Source organism: Oxyura jamaicensis, chromosome 1 (genome assembly GCF_011077185.1).
Source record: "Oxyura jamaicensis isolate SHBP4307 breed ruddy duck chromosome 1, BPBGC_Ojam_1.0, whole genome shotgun sequence".
Taxonomy (NCBI): Eukaryota; Metazoa; Chordata; class Aves; order Anseriformes; family Anatidae; genus Oxyura; species Oxyura jamaicensis.
The window spans coordinates 187,877,896-187,893,732 of record NC_048893.1 but is presented as its reverse complement, the minus strand read 5'-3'; the positions used below and the strand labels follow the sequence as shown (position 1 = coordinate 187,893,732).

Genomic DNA, 15,837 nt, shown 5'->3' with positions numbered 1-15,837 from the left:
AAAGAAGTTAAATTGCCAAGCAACAGAATTATGGACAGCTTAGTCCATTCATTGAGAAATAACGTGCTGTCTAAAAATAATGTCTGTTTGCACAGATACACAGTGAAGGTTCAGCGAGAGCTTGATCTGGATGAATGTGCCATACATGCCCTAACTGAGGATCGTAAAAATTTCTTGTGTAAAGCAGTGGAGAACTATATCAGCTGTTTACTAAGTGGAGAAGAACATGATATGTGGATATTCCGACTCTGTTCCCTGTGGCTTGAAAATTCTGGAGTTGATAGAGTCAATGAAATGATGAAGGTATATGTTTGCTGCTTTTTTTTCCTTAATATACTTTTACATTCAATTATCCCCCTTCTCCTCCTTCTCCTATTTCTAAAGGATGAATTATAGTGCTGTGATGTATGCTTTCCTGGATAGCTCCTTAGCATTTCCATCAAAACTTGCCTTTTTCAGTCATTGCTTATCAGTTAATTGCTCATCAGTAACACTGTAATTGTCACTGCATTTTAATTTAATTTCAATTTAATTTAGCAAGTCTGTAAGATTTAACATATCTCATGATCTTTCACTGTTGTTACCTTGTTCTTTACATACCTTGAATATTGCCCATATCCTTCTATGTCCTTTAGTATGTTATTCTAGGTATGTTGTGTATACTTTTGGGTGAAAAGATGTATTTTTAGACTGTCTGTAGAACACAGCAACAGTGGACCAGAAAGGTTATCTATCATTGTCAGGTTAGTTCTGTCATTTCTGCAGCGATGTGGGATATCTGTTAATTCTTAGGTGAATTATATGTATTTGTAACAGAGATTGGTGTAATTTGTAATTGCTTAATTTTGTGTTAACTTTGTATTAACTTTCAAGAGTAGAAAGTGGTCCTTTACTCATATTGTTAACACACAATAGTTTATTGTCTTAAACTAAGTTGTAATTTTTTTTATTAGGAGTGTTTCTTGCCATAGTGTATCTAGAAATGTGGGCATTCTGAATTAATGTATCTAAGCTCTGCTCTAGTAGAATAGCAAATAGTACTTCCCTCATCAAGAACACTGAAGAGGCACAAACCAAGATGATGCGATACTCACTTGATCACTCAGCAATAGTTACCCTGTTAAAAAAAAAAAAAAAAGGCAAAACCAAAATTTCTAACCTGCTATTTTATGATTACAGTCTTTTTTGGTGTTTAATACAGCTTTCTTGCTGAATTTTCTCTACTACAGAAAAATGCAGAGAAAATCCCTTCATACAAGTTTTTGCCTCTGATGTACCAACTGGCTGCTCGAATGGGAACCAAGATGACGGGTGGTCTAGGATTTCATGAAGTTCTGAATAATGTAATTTATGCTTTTTTGTATCTAAAGATATCTTGACTGGTTTAATGATGCATACTCCTAAATAAAATGTATCTTTTGTGCAGCTGTAGCACAATGAGTTATAGAGGTGGTGATGCAAAATCAATATTGTAAGTGGAGGGAGAGAGAGGATTGGGGAATTCTCATTGCTACTTTGTTGTTTTTGTTGTTGTATAAGAATAGTCTTCTGCAGGTATAGAAATGTACCTTGAATGTGTTACAATTCTGGAGGAAATGTCTAAGTGATATTACTACTCTTTATTTCTTATGAAGAGCCTTAGTAGCTCAAAAAACTAATTTTGTTAATTAAGTTGTTTTATTTCTTCTGTGCAATTTTCAATAATGGGATCTTATTCTTTTCCTTGACAGCTGATGTCTAGAATTTCACTGGATCATCCGCATCATTCTTTGTTTATAATATTGGCTTTGGCAAATGCTAACAAAGATGATCTCCTGACAAAATCAGATTCAATAAGAAGAAATAAGTTAATTAAAACTGCACCAAAAGAAATCTCCCAGCTTGATGTGGTAACTATAAAAACTTATATTTCACTCTATTCTATTCAGTTTTGTAATAAAAATATTTATTTATTTATTTCAAGGGCTGTTTAGTGTAGAATTCAGCAGCAGAAAGAGTGGGAAGAAATAAATACTTTGTGACAAAAAACTTTATTTTGTGTGTGAATTGGTAATTACTGTTGAGATTATTTTTACTGAGGCTAAACAAAACATAATTAACATTTCCTGCAACAAATGCCCCCAATTATTGCATAGAATTTTGTGATGAATGTCCTTGATGAATTATTCTCTAAAAGGCACTTCAGTTGCAGTAAGTGTTTGAGTAGGTTTATTGTTTATTGTTAAAAGCAGATATTGAACTGAGCATCTTTCTGCTTTAAGTGATAACATCTGTTCTAAGTGTTTAGCCTTGTGCAGTATACCTTTTGTTCCTTTGTATGACTTTAGTTTGTTAAAAGCCATGATGAAGTGTAGTATTGAACTGCAGTTTCATGTTAATGTTGTCATTGTGTAATTTTTGTTGGAACCTGCTTATGGACTCATCTCGTATCTGGATTACTGTCCTTTTTCTGCCCCATCATTATAGTCCTGGCATGGTTGTTTGTCATTGCCCTCATTGAATGTTTTCATAGGTCTCCCGTTTCCTTCTGGAGGGGGCCCACAATTTCCCTAGTCTTCCTTTTGTCACCGATATACTTAGAGAAGCCTTTCTTGTTGCCCTTGATGTCCCTGGCCAAATTTAATTCTAACAGGACTTTGGCTTTTCTAACCTGATCCCTGGCTGCTTGGACAATGTCTCTCTATCCCTCCCAGGCTGTCTGTCCTTGCTTCCACTCTCTGTAGGCCTTCTTTTTCTGTTTGAGTTTGCCTGGGAGCTCCTTGTTCATCCATGCGGGCCTTCTGGCATTTTTGCCCCACTTCCTCTTTGTTGGGATGCATCACTCCTGAGCTGGGAGGAGGGGATCCTTGAATATTAACCAACTTTTGTGGACCCCTCTTCTCTCCAGGGCTCTTTGCCCCATCGTACTCTACCAAGCAGATCCCTGAAGAGGGCAAAATACGCTCTCCTGAAACCCAGGGTACTGAGCTTGCTGTGCTCTCCCCTCACTGCTGCCCTCTGGATCCAATGATTATCTTTAAGGTCTCTTCCAACAGAAACTATTCTATGACTCTAATTGTACTTAAATGACTGCATGTTACTATGCATCCTTAATCTTACAAGGTGTAGTTTTCAATTGATATTTGTATTTTATTTTATTTTATTTTTAGGACAGGATGGAGGCTGCTAGCAATATAATCAATATCATAAGAAAAAGGAGAGCTCGTATGGTTAGAGATATTGAAGCACTTTGTGATGCTTACATCATATTAGCAAATGTAGATGCTAGTCCATGGAAATCTCAAAGAAGTAAGTCTTGAAAAAAAAGATTTTCATTTTCAATAGTGAAGATATATGTATATATATATAAATATATATATTCTTGGATAAAAAAAATACTTCTTAATACTGGTATATAGTTTAAAAGAGATACTGTGATAATGTTGTGCCTTTTGATAAATGCAAAATGTAGTCTGGATTAAAAGTTGTAGTAGTTGCTCGTACTGTAAGGTATGGAAATCATGAGTATGAAACTCCAGAAAACCCCAGTTGTGTGGTGGTCATCTTCATCAGCTCAAAAGATGTATGCAGTAGGATTTTGTGTCCCAAAAACTGTTTTTGTGAACTTCAATGTGTGTTTATAATTCTAAATGTAAAGGTACGAATTCCATTTAATTACAGAAGGAATAAGTATTCCAGCTGACCAGCCAATTACTAAACTGAAAAACCTGGAGGATGTTGTTGTCCCTACCATGGAAATTAAGGTGACTGAAGTTGAAATAGTTATACATTATAATATCAAATCTTAGATTCAAGTTTCTCTAATGACAGAGCATTTCTCTCTTCATCTTCCCATGTTCTTTACAGGCCAGCCTGTCTGGGTACTTTTCCTGTGAGGTGGGAGATGCAGGGTGAAAGCCTCCCCTTTGGAAGGCCTTTAGAAATTTTTAGAAGACCATGACCCCAAAGTCTAGGATAGCAACTTAGCATGTGAAGATGATTTTGCCACTGTTAGCACTGGCTAGTCTTTCATCATCAAAAGGGGTGATGAGGCATCTAAACAACAGAGAGGATGTGGGAATCTGAATCTCTTATTTTATAGGTGCTAGCTCAGAGTTTTGAGGCATTTAATGTACATAAAGCTGTGTGATTAAATAGATTTGCCTCTTCTGCTGTTCCTAGTTGGTCAGCATATGTGCTTTAGCTCAGTAATTTAGTAATGGTAAATGATCCATTCCCATTAGCATGAGTTGTTGATTGGATGGGTGCGTTGGCACCCATTCTTATATGCCTGAGTATGTGGGCATGCTTCCTCTACCTAGGAAACTTAGCTGTTTGAGGAGTGTGGAGCTGTATTTTGGGTCAGTCGCCTAAAATTTAAGTGTTCAAAGCTGAGCTGTTGAAGTCCCCCTGGCTATCTGTACAGCTGAACAGAACAGGCCAATAGAATATTTTATGCTGTTTGACTTCAGAGGCCAGACATTGCTACCCATGCTAACTAGCATTTGTTTGTAGGGCTCCTCTTGGTCCCGGGTGTTGCTCCTTTGTGAGATATAATTGTTACTGTCTTTTTCTTCTTCCCCTGTACAATTTATCTGAAACAGTAGGAGGTCTGTAATATAAATAATTCAAATGTGATTTCCGTACAGTTAACTGAGTAGGGTTGCTTTGTGGCATGGGGATATCCAGGATGGTTTAAGATACAGATCATATAGATTTGGTCAGTTTTAGAATTGTAGATTGGGTCAATTTGCAGCCTAATGTAAATCTAATGTCTTCCAACCATACATGAATATTTTCTGGGAGAACACTAGTTGGCACAGGCTGAAGTTGAATCTCAGTTTGTTTGGAAGCAGCAGGTCCCCTCCACCAAGGGGGCAGACAAGTAGGAATCAAACTCAATCCTTTGCTCAGCATATTTTTGTAGATTTTATGGTTATTATCCTTGTAGATGACAGAACGTTTATATTAATATATATCATGGAGTTTCCAATCAAATCAAATGCTTTCTCTGAGGCAAATGGAGATCATATTTTTATTAAATTTAAACTAATATAATTTCAGGTGGATCCCACAGGAAGATATGAAAATTTGGTGACAATAAGGTCTTTTAAGCCAGAATTTCATTTAGCAGGAGGCCTGAATCTGCCTAAAATAATAGATTGTGTAGGATCAGATGGTAAAGAAAGGAGGCAGCTGGTTAAGGTAGGTTCTGTCTGTTGTAGGGACATCTCAGAGATTTGGCATGTTGGAATTTTTTTTTTTAAGTTCTCATGTCAGTTTTCTCTGGTATCACTCGCGTACTATATGCAAAATTTTCACAGTTCAGTGTCAGTTTTCTCTGTTCAGGGCTTTAATAAATGAAATCACAAAGTATCTCATAATATTTAATATTTTTGTAAATATTTTCAGTGATATACAGTAGCTTACCTGACAGTTACCAGGCCTGCTGAATTGTGTGATCATGTGACTAGTGATCTGCAGCAAATAAAACTTATACAGCATTTTGTGTAAAATACCTCCCTTTTTCTTTTTTTCCTTATATAAATATAATTATGATTCCGAGACAATTGAATACATGCATGTAGACCCACAAATCTCTAAACAAAAAATTTGATTTCATTTGATTTCATTGAGTTCAAAAAATTTGAACTCATTTGATTTCATTCTGTCTGTACCTGATGGCCTCGTAAACATTCATCAGCTGCTGTAAGAATTCTGATTTGCTGTTAAGTATGGGGTAGTTTTGAATGTCTTAAAGGGAAGCCTGAATCTCTAGATGTGCATTCCTTAATTAGAATTGCAGTACCATCTGATGCTGCTTCAGCTGTGTGCTGGATTGCTAAATACAGTGAATGGAACACATTCTTTTTTTTCTTTTTTTTTTTTTTTAAAAAAAGGTACCTTAAGGAATGTAGGTTCATTGAAACCTTAATTAAACAACATTTGTGAAAAAAAAAGAGATGAAAAAGGTGATAATTTAAGTTAATGATAATTCTGCTTAAACAACTGAGTACTATTAGAAAACCAAATATAGACGAAAACCAATTGTTAATTACATTTTATTACAGTTGATTATTGTGGAAAAGTAATTTGTGTTTTGTGGATTTATTTTTTCTATATATTTTAAAGTTGCAGAACAAGAAGCTGTATGCTGAAAAAGTGCTCTTTAACTGCTTTTTCTGTTGATGCTACAGGGACGTGATGATCTGAGACAAGATGCTGTTATGCAGCAAGTTTTCCAGATGTGTAATACATTGCTCCAGCAAAACACTGAAACACGGAAGAGAAAATTAGCTATCCGAAGATACAAGGTAACCCTGAACAGATGCTGCAGTGGAGGAATACATACTACTAATACTGATAAAGCATATTTTCCTATTCTCCTCTTCTTAACCCAAAGTCAATTTAAAAGCCTATTTATTTATGTGATATTAAAAGTGTCACTGTGCCTTAAACTGTGGAATAATCTAATTATTACAGATTATTTTTTTCAAACCCTTAAAAAAATGCTACTAAATGTATATTTAAATATTATTCAAAGCTTTCTGTATATTAACTTATATGACCTTTATATGAACAGAAATGAAATTATTCCCTGTCTTTGAACTACAAGTTGCTTATCATTGAAATTGAGAATGGAAGTTTGTTTATAAATTCTTGTTAATTTTAGTCTTGCAGTATTCCTTCCAGCTGAATCCAGAAGTCCAGTCTAGAGTCTGTTCATGCAGAATTTGAATTGCTGTTTCTGTTGGAATTGGGAATACGGCAATAAATTCTAATTATAAATATAGAAAATGTATTTAAACAGGAACTTTCCCCTCCTTTTCCTTTTTTAATGTGTTAGAGATTATAATAGTAATTGTGATGGTGACCTCTGAGTAAATACTCTGGAAGTATAAGTTCTGGTCCTTGACAAGTGAGAAATGTGTATTCTGGAATCTCTAAAGGAAAACGTGAATTGCTAGCACAGTCTAAGAAATCACAGTTTGATTCACATTCTTACAATAGTTTTGAATGAAGACACATGCTTTTACTTGTGTAAAAATGAATGAAAACAGGGAGGAAGAAAATGAGGGGTTATATTATGAGATAAAGAGACTTCCATAAGGAAAAACAAATAAATAAAGGAAACAGGTAGTAGATGTTTCTCTGAGGCCTGGAGATTGTTCATTCTCAAGGCGAGTTCTGTCTTCTAGAATACTGATACAAACAAGCAAACTGAGTAGATTAAGATGTATTGAAGTATGTAGTGGAAGGTCCTCTGGGCTAAAAAAAAATAAATTGCAAGGATAAGCTAGAAGAACCTTGAGTTTATGTTATATATGCATACACATATATTAATATCATATATTTTGGCCAGCTATATGGTTTGATTTTGTGTCTTTTTAAACAAATGCGAATATCCACTGATGCTCTGCAGTATGTATTTGTAGTTGTGTGTGTGTGTTTCCCTCCCCCATGCAGCACTGGTTTTGTTTTCACAGGTAGTTCCCCTTTCTCAGAAAAGTGGTGTTCTGGAGTGGTGCTCAGGAACAACTCCCCTTGGGGAGTTTCTTGTGAATATCGAGGAGGGAGCTCACAAGAGATACAGGCCTAAAGATTACTCAAGTTATCAGTGCCAGAAGATAATGATGGTGAGTCAAAATAATTAAAGACAGATATCTGGCTCATATTCTGCTACACAGAAGAGGTTTCCTTAAATGTTTAAGAAGAAAATAAAGTTATACTTTTAGTATATAACAATGGTATTAATATATCTTCAGACTAATCTGAATGCAGCCTGGGAAGAGTCTTTACAAAATAAAGATTGCTGAATTAATGTTTGTTGTAGGAAAGATTTGAATAAAGCTAAATCTCCAGGAAACCTGTGAAATGTTTTCTAGAATATAAATACATTGGAATACCATAATAATCGTTACAGAGACCCAACAGATTCAGTATAAAGTTATCCTAGAAAACCAAATTATACTCATCAAGTTTCTCATTGCATTGAAAAATAATTTTATTTTCATGAATAAGCCAAAATGCTAAATACTAATCCTTCAGAAAAATGGGTTTAGAATGCAGCTGAGATGAACGCGTGGTCTTAACTGCCCTAAGACAGTGTGGAGAGGTCTGGCTCCTCCTGTGTGCTGACAGCCATGTACAGAAAAAAAAAAAAAAAAGACTAAAAGAAGACTAAATAATGACCACTACCATATGTAAAGGACAGTAAATAGCCTCAGCAGTCACTGCAAACAGTTTTACCTGTTGCTTTACATAGCCACGAGGTGCAATAAATTAATTTATTTTAAATCTGTATAGAATTAACAGGATAAATGTGTGCTGAATTGTGGCTTTGTACAGCTTTTGCATGTGAATGAATGAGCGAGAATGACTTTCTCACAAGTGTGTGAAGCCATCAGAAAAGCAACAGAAGAGAGTGCAGGAGGAATTATGTCCCAACAAGATGCATTTACCTGTATATAAAATACATGCAGCCACTGAAATGAAGAAATGGGATGTGTTTTTCATAAAGAAATGTGTATGAAAATATAATAGTTTAGTAAAACAGACAAATAGGTGCATTAATGATTTCTGTAAAAAAAAAAATACAGTTCACAGCTGAGAGAAATGAGTGAGCACAGCATTTGGGGGAGGGGAGAAACGGGTATGGCTATATTTCTCTCCAAAGCATTCAATCATGGGGGAAACATTTGTTGTGTATTTAAAGGATGCGCAGAAGAAACATTCTGAAGAGAAATACAACATCTTCATGAAGGTCTGTGAGAATTTTCAACCTGTGTTTCGTTATTTCTGCATGGAAAAATTCCTGGATCCAGCTGTGTGGTTTGAAAAACGGTTGGCATACACTCGCAGTGTGGCTACTTCTTCTATAGGTATTGTATTGAACTATTAACGTGGCTTTTTAAATTATGTAAGAAAAAGAATATATACCATTTCAGATGTAATGGCTTTTCAGCTTTTGTCACCTGTCAGAAAAAAAGGGGTGTGTGTGGGGGAAATTCCAGCAAGAGCACCAGCATTATTTTCATAATTAAAATTTCTGACACCCTCCCCTTCTTTTTCTTTTGCAGTAGAAATACAGAATGAAATTATGTTTCTTTATTTTCTGTATATGTGGTTTGTATGTTTAAGTTTTGGTAGTTTTTACTATTGACTAATTGGGTTATTGTGCTTTAAGATTTTTTTCATTGCATCTGTAGCCTCAAATGTTGTAACCGATTTGAAAGGCTTAATCTTTTACTTTCCTTTTGCTGGTATCATTAGGTATGCCTGAAAGGGTTCTTTAAACTTGAGCATTTTTAATTTTTCTATTTCAATAAATAAGTGTATGCCCACAGATTCTGGACTTCTTCTGGATGACTCAGTTTCATATCGTATCTCTGGAAGATATTTGATAGTATATTGTACACATTACAGTAGGCTGTATGTTAGCATATTGTATATATACTCCCTTTTTGCTGAAAAGTTAAGTAAATCTACTGTCTAACAGAAATCAGATGAAAGAATTTTGTAGGAAATATTAATTCATGTTCATTAGGTGGGGAAAAAAAAGCAGCAAGGTTTCATTTGAAGGTTTTCTAAATGTGAGGACAGTAAAGCACTGAAATAGGCTTACATGAAAGATCTCATTTGGAAATTTTTAAAACCAAATTAGACAAGAATCATTTAGGAGCTATTTAGGTATAGAACTGCCCTAACTGAATTACAATTATATGATACTGTGAGTTAAAAGGTTTTCATAGAAATAGTAATAATAAGAAACCCTTCACTTTACTGTGTACTTGCTTTTTATCTTTAATTCAAAATTGTGAAATTGTTTGTTTAACCTATCTACAGGGAGAAGAGGGCAAAAAGTCTGTGAAATAGATAAAACCATCTGGTTTTCTGTATCAGAACTGCCATTTTGTAATTGCATTCAGTCAGCCTTTCTCTAAGATTTGTGGAATGACATTTGCTCTTTACTAGAGTAATGCATTTACATGGGGGAAGAAGCAGTCTCACTTTTGTTTACATGTGTTAAACTGATTTGGATAATCTTCTCTTTGTTAAATGATTCCTGCTTTGTTTATGGCATGTAAATAATGGCTTCAGAACTTACCTTTTTCTTTTAGTTGGCTACATACTTGGACTTGGAGACAGACATGTTCATAACATCCTGATAGATGAACAAACTGCAGAACTAGTGCATATAGATCTGGGTAAGTGGGACGGATAAGACGGCTTTCATTTTTATTTACTTGAACTTTTTTTTTTTTAACATATATTATTGTTTCATTTAGGAGTTGCTTTTGAGCAAGGTAAAATCCTTCCCACACCAGAGACTGTTCCATTTAGATTAACCAGGGATATCGTGGATGGAATGGGTATTACTGGAGTGGAAGGAGTCTTCAGAAGGTAAGTGATGCTATATGGCACAGGGGTAAGGAGGCAGCAGTGTACCTGTGGCATTCTGGTTGTTTTATGTTAAGTAGTCTCAGTGCTTGAGGGGAGACTTAGTTTTGGATATTATCAACAGAAATTAAATGCTAACCTCTAAATCAGACACTGTTATTCATGTAACCAGATAAATTTTTAATTATTGTTACCCAGTGTCTCATATTCTTCACTAAATAATGGGTTAATGTCACCCTCTTGTGGAGCTTCAGGGTTGGCTCAGTGCTTCTAAAGGCTGCACAGCTAAATTTCATCCCTCAATTCACACTGCTAGGATTTGTTTTCTTCAGAGCTGTGTACTTTCTTTAAAACCATACTATATATTTAAGCTGTAAAGTTTCTTTAAATTGTTTTGTTCTCTTATTTCTGTTCAGTTTTTTTATTTTTTAATTACTTTGTTGTCTTTTCCCTCTTTCGATTCATATATTTCCTATCACTTTGCAAGTGCAAAATATAAATCTCACAATAGATTTGAGCTGCAAGACAGAAAACTCCCAAAAGGTTGAGATTTTGTTAACTTCTGTCTTACTTCATGCTAATGACCTGAGAAAGCCCTAAAAAGCAGGTCATTCCTCTTGTTGGAGTCCTTCATGATCTTCATGCTTGCAAACCCTAAATTTCACGTCTTTAAAAACCATGTAATGTAAGCATTGTCTTTGTAAGGTAGCATTTAATAAGTAGTTCTTAATGTACATTTGTACTGCAAAGGAACAATCTCTGCCACTTTTGTTCTAACCATGGTGCTGTCAAATTCAGTTTCTTGTTTTTTCTGAAACTTTAGTCCCACGATACAGAAAAACATGAATCCTTTGGCTCTGGCAGAAGTAAATACAGTTTCTGGTGCAGGTTTTGTTTATGCCTTAGCCATACTGATCTGTAAGTAACAGTTTAGGTGTAAGTGTATAAACAAGTCATCTCAAGGCTGGGTGTGAACACAGCCAGTGAACTTTGTAGTGGATGTTCTGATCCTGAAGTAGATAAGGAGGCCGACTCTTTACCTGAAGAGTACCTGTCTCATAAGGAAAGTTTCTTATGACTTTCAGACGCCTAGTTCAGTGGGGAGTGAGTGTAAATAGTAACTTCTACATCTAAAACTCCTGAAGATGTTTCAGAAATAGCTTAATGTCTCTGGCCACTGGATCTGCTCATTTCATAGGACGGTACCCTGCCAAGATTCTCTGGTGTCTTGCAGAGCACCTCTGGCACGCACATTTTCACCCAGCCAAGCAGTACTGCCATTGTGGCATACCACAGCAATCAGTGGTGGCTCGGTGGTTAATTCTGCGTGTAGAAACATTTCAGACAGTGAAACCAGTAATCTCTTTCCCATAGGGAATGAATCAGTTCTATACATAGTCTCCTTATGGTCATATAGTTCTAAATTTCTCCTTTTCTCTAAAATGGAAACAGGCAGATTACTCATATCTTAGGAATTAGCCTTTAATAAGGGTACAAGTATCCATTTCTAAAATGATGAAAATACCATTTCACTTACCCCAAATAATGTAAAAACGTGGTAAAATATTTTCTAGATGCTGTGAGAAAACAATGGCTGTTATGAGAAATTCTCAAGAAGCTTTGCTGACTATTGTAGAGGTAACTATTTTTTCATTCTTTCCCATAGCAAGCTGTCACAATATCTTCAATTTCTGGTCCTTGTATTTGAACACATTACTATACTATTTAAATTATTTAAATTTATATTTATGGCTTGTCTTTCTTCTTTTTTTTTTTATTTTTTGAATTTTCATTTAGTAGCATTGGTCAGATTTGTCAATTCATGTAATCTTTAATAAAATCAAGACCAGTCTGTACTTTCTATGGGAACTGTTTGTTTCAGGCATATACAATTCTCCCTGTTCAGTAACTAAAATATTTCTGGCTATCTTCTGGCTGCAAAGCATCATTCCTAGCATGAGTAGTGCCAAGTGAATTAAATCCTCTTTGTTTAAGTCACAAAGAAGTGAATTAAACTTTTAATTCAGTGAATACTATGCTTTAAAAATAAATAATGATACTTAGTGTCTGCAAGTTTATTAAAAATGATCTCTTCATTGCTGTGAATGTCAAAACTGAGTCAGGTATGCAGAACACAGACGCCTGCAAATGATCAGATGTTGTTTCATTGTTATGTTGTCTACTAAGCATTTTAGCCCAATATTATTGGATTTTCAAAAAAAAAAAAAGTTCTAATCCGGTTAGCATGAACATCACCAACTGACCATTTCTCTTTCTGTTAGGGCACTGAGCTAGCTGTAATTAACAGTTTAAATTAAATAGATGCTTATTTACTGTGTAGGTGCTGCTCTATGATCCCCTCTTTGACTGGACCATGAACCCCTTGAAAGCTTTGTATTTGCAGCAGAGACCAGAGGATGAGGCTGACATGAGCTCCACACTCGGTGCTGATCCCCAAGAATGTAAAAGAAAAGCCAGGTGAAAAAATGATTTATTATTGTCTGTTGCTATGTTTTACCTTTTTATTGCTGAGCATTGCTCGTTCTGGTCAGGATCCATACCTAGCGCTGCTGTTTTTCTGTCTTTGTTCCGCCAGCAGTGATGACCAGAGTTTTAACAAAGTGGCTGAACGCGTCCTGATGAGACTTCAGGAGAAGCTGAAAGGCGTTGAGGAGGGAACAGTGCTCAGTGTGGGAGGACAGGTGAACCTCCTCATCCAGCAGGCCATGGACCCTAAAAACCTGAGCCAACTCTTTCCTGGATGGAAACCCTGGGTGTGACTTGGGAGGTTGTAGTATGCTGTTAGAAGAAACCTATTTTTAATCAGCAAGCGTCTAAACATTTCAAGTTTGTATTTCCCAATGAAACATTGGATCAGGTCAACTCTAAAGGTTTATATGTATTAGTATTAGGTGGATGCTTTGGGGGTGGTTTGTTTGTTTTTCTCGAGAACCTGTTACGAAGAAAGCATTCTTTTTTTCCTCCACTTACGTTCACCATACTGTGTAACCATACTGTGACGTTCCTTGTGACTTGCAAGGACTTTGCTCAGGCACGCTGGATGCATAGTGAGCGTTCTTAAAGCCTGAGATCCATCACCTTTGTGTAGCTGTTAGATAGCTAGTCTGGTGTACGATAATCCAGTATGGTGGCATGGCTGCGTAGAATGGATGGTCTGAAAACCAGGAGTCATGACACAGTTAGCTAAAGTGCATTTCAAAAGGGAGAGGGCATCCTTTAAAGATAATGCTTTAATGATACTTGCCAAAAGTGTAAAAGAAAACAAGATAATTTTGTTTAAAGACTTGAAAGTTGTTTTTTTTTAGCTTTGTTAAATGGACAATTTTTTATAGAGATAAGGTCATTGAGTCAAGTGTAATACTGCTGTTTTTTCATGTTGAAATTATGCCTGTACCTAATTTTTATAGCGTTTCTTTAATACTATGAAACAAAAAAAAAACTTAGTTTTTGTAACTAAATTCTGTGACTGACTGTACAGTGAAGCTTAGCATACCAGTTAAGACGCCCTCTAACATAAACAGTCATTCTGTATCTGGAATACCTTCCAGAAACACTGAAGTTTTATTTTGAGCACGCACACACACACAAAAGATTCTGAATGTACACATTTTTACAGAAGGCATTGCTCCTTTTGAAATTAAAAAAAATACTGAAAAGGATAGTCTGTGAATATTGGTAGTAGAAGAATCCCCTCAAATAAGTGTCACTGGTATATTTAATAAATCTTTCTGAATCATCTCTCTATAAAAATATGAATAAAAATACTCTCACATTATCCTAGTTTACACTTTATGCATTTTTGCAGTGGTGTAAGGGAGGAATTTCTGGTCTCATTAACATTTCACTGGCTTTTATTTTATTCTCAGAATTTTGATGCTGCTTCTTTGTTTTATATGATATTGTCAACATAGCAAGATGAATCTTTTGTATTTTGTTTCTATGAAGTTGGCATAAATTTATGTTTGTATTTGGAACCAAATGTGTGTCCTGGTTTTTCTCTGACAAATAACTCTCATGCAGGAATACAGCGATGTGTTCTCTGAAAATTAAACTTATGTGACAAGTTGGAAAGGACTGAACAAAAAACACTTGAGGAGTTTTTAGTTTTAAGTGTGGATTAAAAAAATCCAATAGTGTTATTGAAGTTTTTCTCATGCTTCTTATAGTGGAAGTTCTATGGACCGTTTGTTTGTTTTCTGTATTAAAGCGCTAGCTAGTCATACAAATGAATGTTGCATAAAAGCATGTGTCAGATGCCGTCCTTCCTTAGTAAGTTACAGATGCTCCACTGGAAAAGGAATACTTTCATCTTGCTGAGCTGAAATTTAGTTTTGTTATTTAAAATAAGCATAGAAACCATTAATATTAATACAGTTGTCTACGGAAAGTATAATGTCAGAGGAAATTAATTTAATTATTCCTCTGCAGTGCTCTTAACTTGGTACTTAGTGTCTAGATTTTGAATGCCCTTATATTTGCAATTGTTCAAGGTGAAAGAAATGCAAATAAAAATGCAAGGTAAATATGGTAAATGTAACTGAAACCTGCTTACATTATTTGTAAGCTTCTGTAGCAGTCACCAGCTAGCTGACAAACGTGTAAGCAGTTTGAATGGTCAACAAATCCCGGAGTCTCCAGAACACTGTCAAAATGAAGGAGTTACAATACTGTTAATTATGAGATCTGAGTTCAACTAATCTGATGTTCGTGTGTGAATTGTCAAGTTATCTGTGCAAAGCCTCATATAGTCAAACAGCCATCAGGACTGTGCTTTCTAACTGTTTTTGTTCCAATCAAAATTAGAAAGTGAATAGTTGTCAAAAATGCATTGTCTATGGGTACACGCTTTGCTAGTATAAAAAATGGAAATGGTAAGCCTGGGAGGAAATGCTGTTTAATTCTCAACAAGGGCTGTGTCAGAATGCTACTTCTGAAGATAAGGTGGATTAGGATTTGAGAGTCTCATCTACATTTACTATATTAGCAAACTACAAATACACGAAGACAAGTTAAATTGCCTGTAGATGGTTGGTTTGTTTGTTTGCCTTGGAATTTGTTTTAGTAAATTGAAACCCATTTAGAAAAGATCATTGCTAAGGAAAATGAGCCCATGATCTAACATGAAGAGTTTGTAACAGTTTTTGTTATTGTGTAGACAGCAACATCTTTGTTTAAAGTTAGCTGTTTCTGGTGTAACTTCTGTTGGACAAATGTCTTCAAGAGTGAACTGTAAGTGTACCACTGTGTTAGCAGGTAAATCAGTTTGAGCAATATACCCTGACTGAACTTCTCTGTCAGCAAAATGGTTACTTGGTGAGATGCATCCTGTTTAGATAAAACAAGGATTTGTGAGTGAAGATCTGAAAACATCCATTGTTCTTACAGATGAAAACAAATGAAAATACTTTTCCCAGTAACTGTGAATTAATTAAGTCA

At 35.4% G+C, this 15,837-nt stretch overlaps 1 protein-coding gene across 6 annotated transcripts in view; it reads left to right on the top strand.

Annotated features, from left to right (window-relative positions):
• The window catches only part of ATM (ATM serine/threonine kinase), a 74,895-nt gene extending 60,358 nt beyond the window's left edge, over positions 1-14,537 (top strand). For 3 of the 6 annotated variants that reach the window (XM_035327135.1, XM_035327143.1, XM_035327166.1), the window contains 14 exons: positions 96-303; positions 1,230-1,343; positions 1,731-1,889; positions 3,150-3,288; positions 3,661-3,743; positions 5,044-5,184; positions 6,177-6,293; positions 7,467-7,616; positions 8,696-8,861; positions 10,101-10,187; positions 10,269-10,383; positions 11,955-12,018; positions 12,722-12,858; positions 12,977-13,160. In XM_035327135.1, the coding sequence (XP_035183026.1) occupies positions 96-303; positions 1,230-1,343; positions 1,731-1,889; positions 3,150-3,288; positions 3,661-3,743; positions 5,044-5,184; positions 6,177-6,293; positions 7,467-7,616; positions 8,696-8,861; positions 10,101-10,187; positions 10,269-10,383; positions 11,955-12,018; positions 12,722-12,858; positions 12,977-13,160 (1,864 nt within the window). Of the gene's footprint in view, positions 1-95; positions 304-1,229; positions 1,344-1,730; positions 1,890-3,149; positions 3,289-3,660; positions 3,744-5,043; positions 5,185-6,176; positions 6,294-7,466; positions 7,617-8,695; positions 8,972-10,100; positions 10,188-10,268; positions 10,384-11,478; positions 11,489-11,954; positions 12,019-12,721; positions 12,859-12,976 lie in introns of those variants that run through there. The other 3 variants (XM_035327152.1, XM_035327126.1, XR_004751211.1) reach the window with 3 other exon arrangements.
• Positions 14,538-15,837: the final 1,300 nt, after the last annotated feature.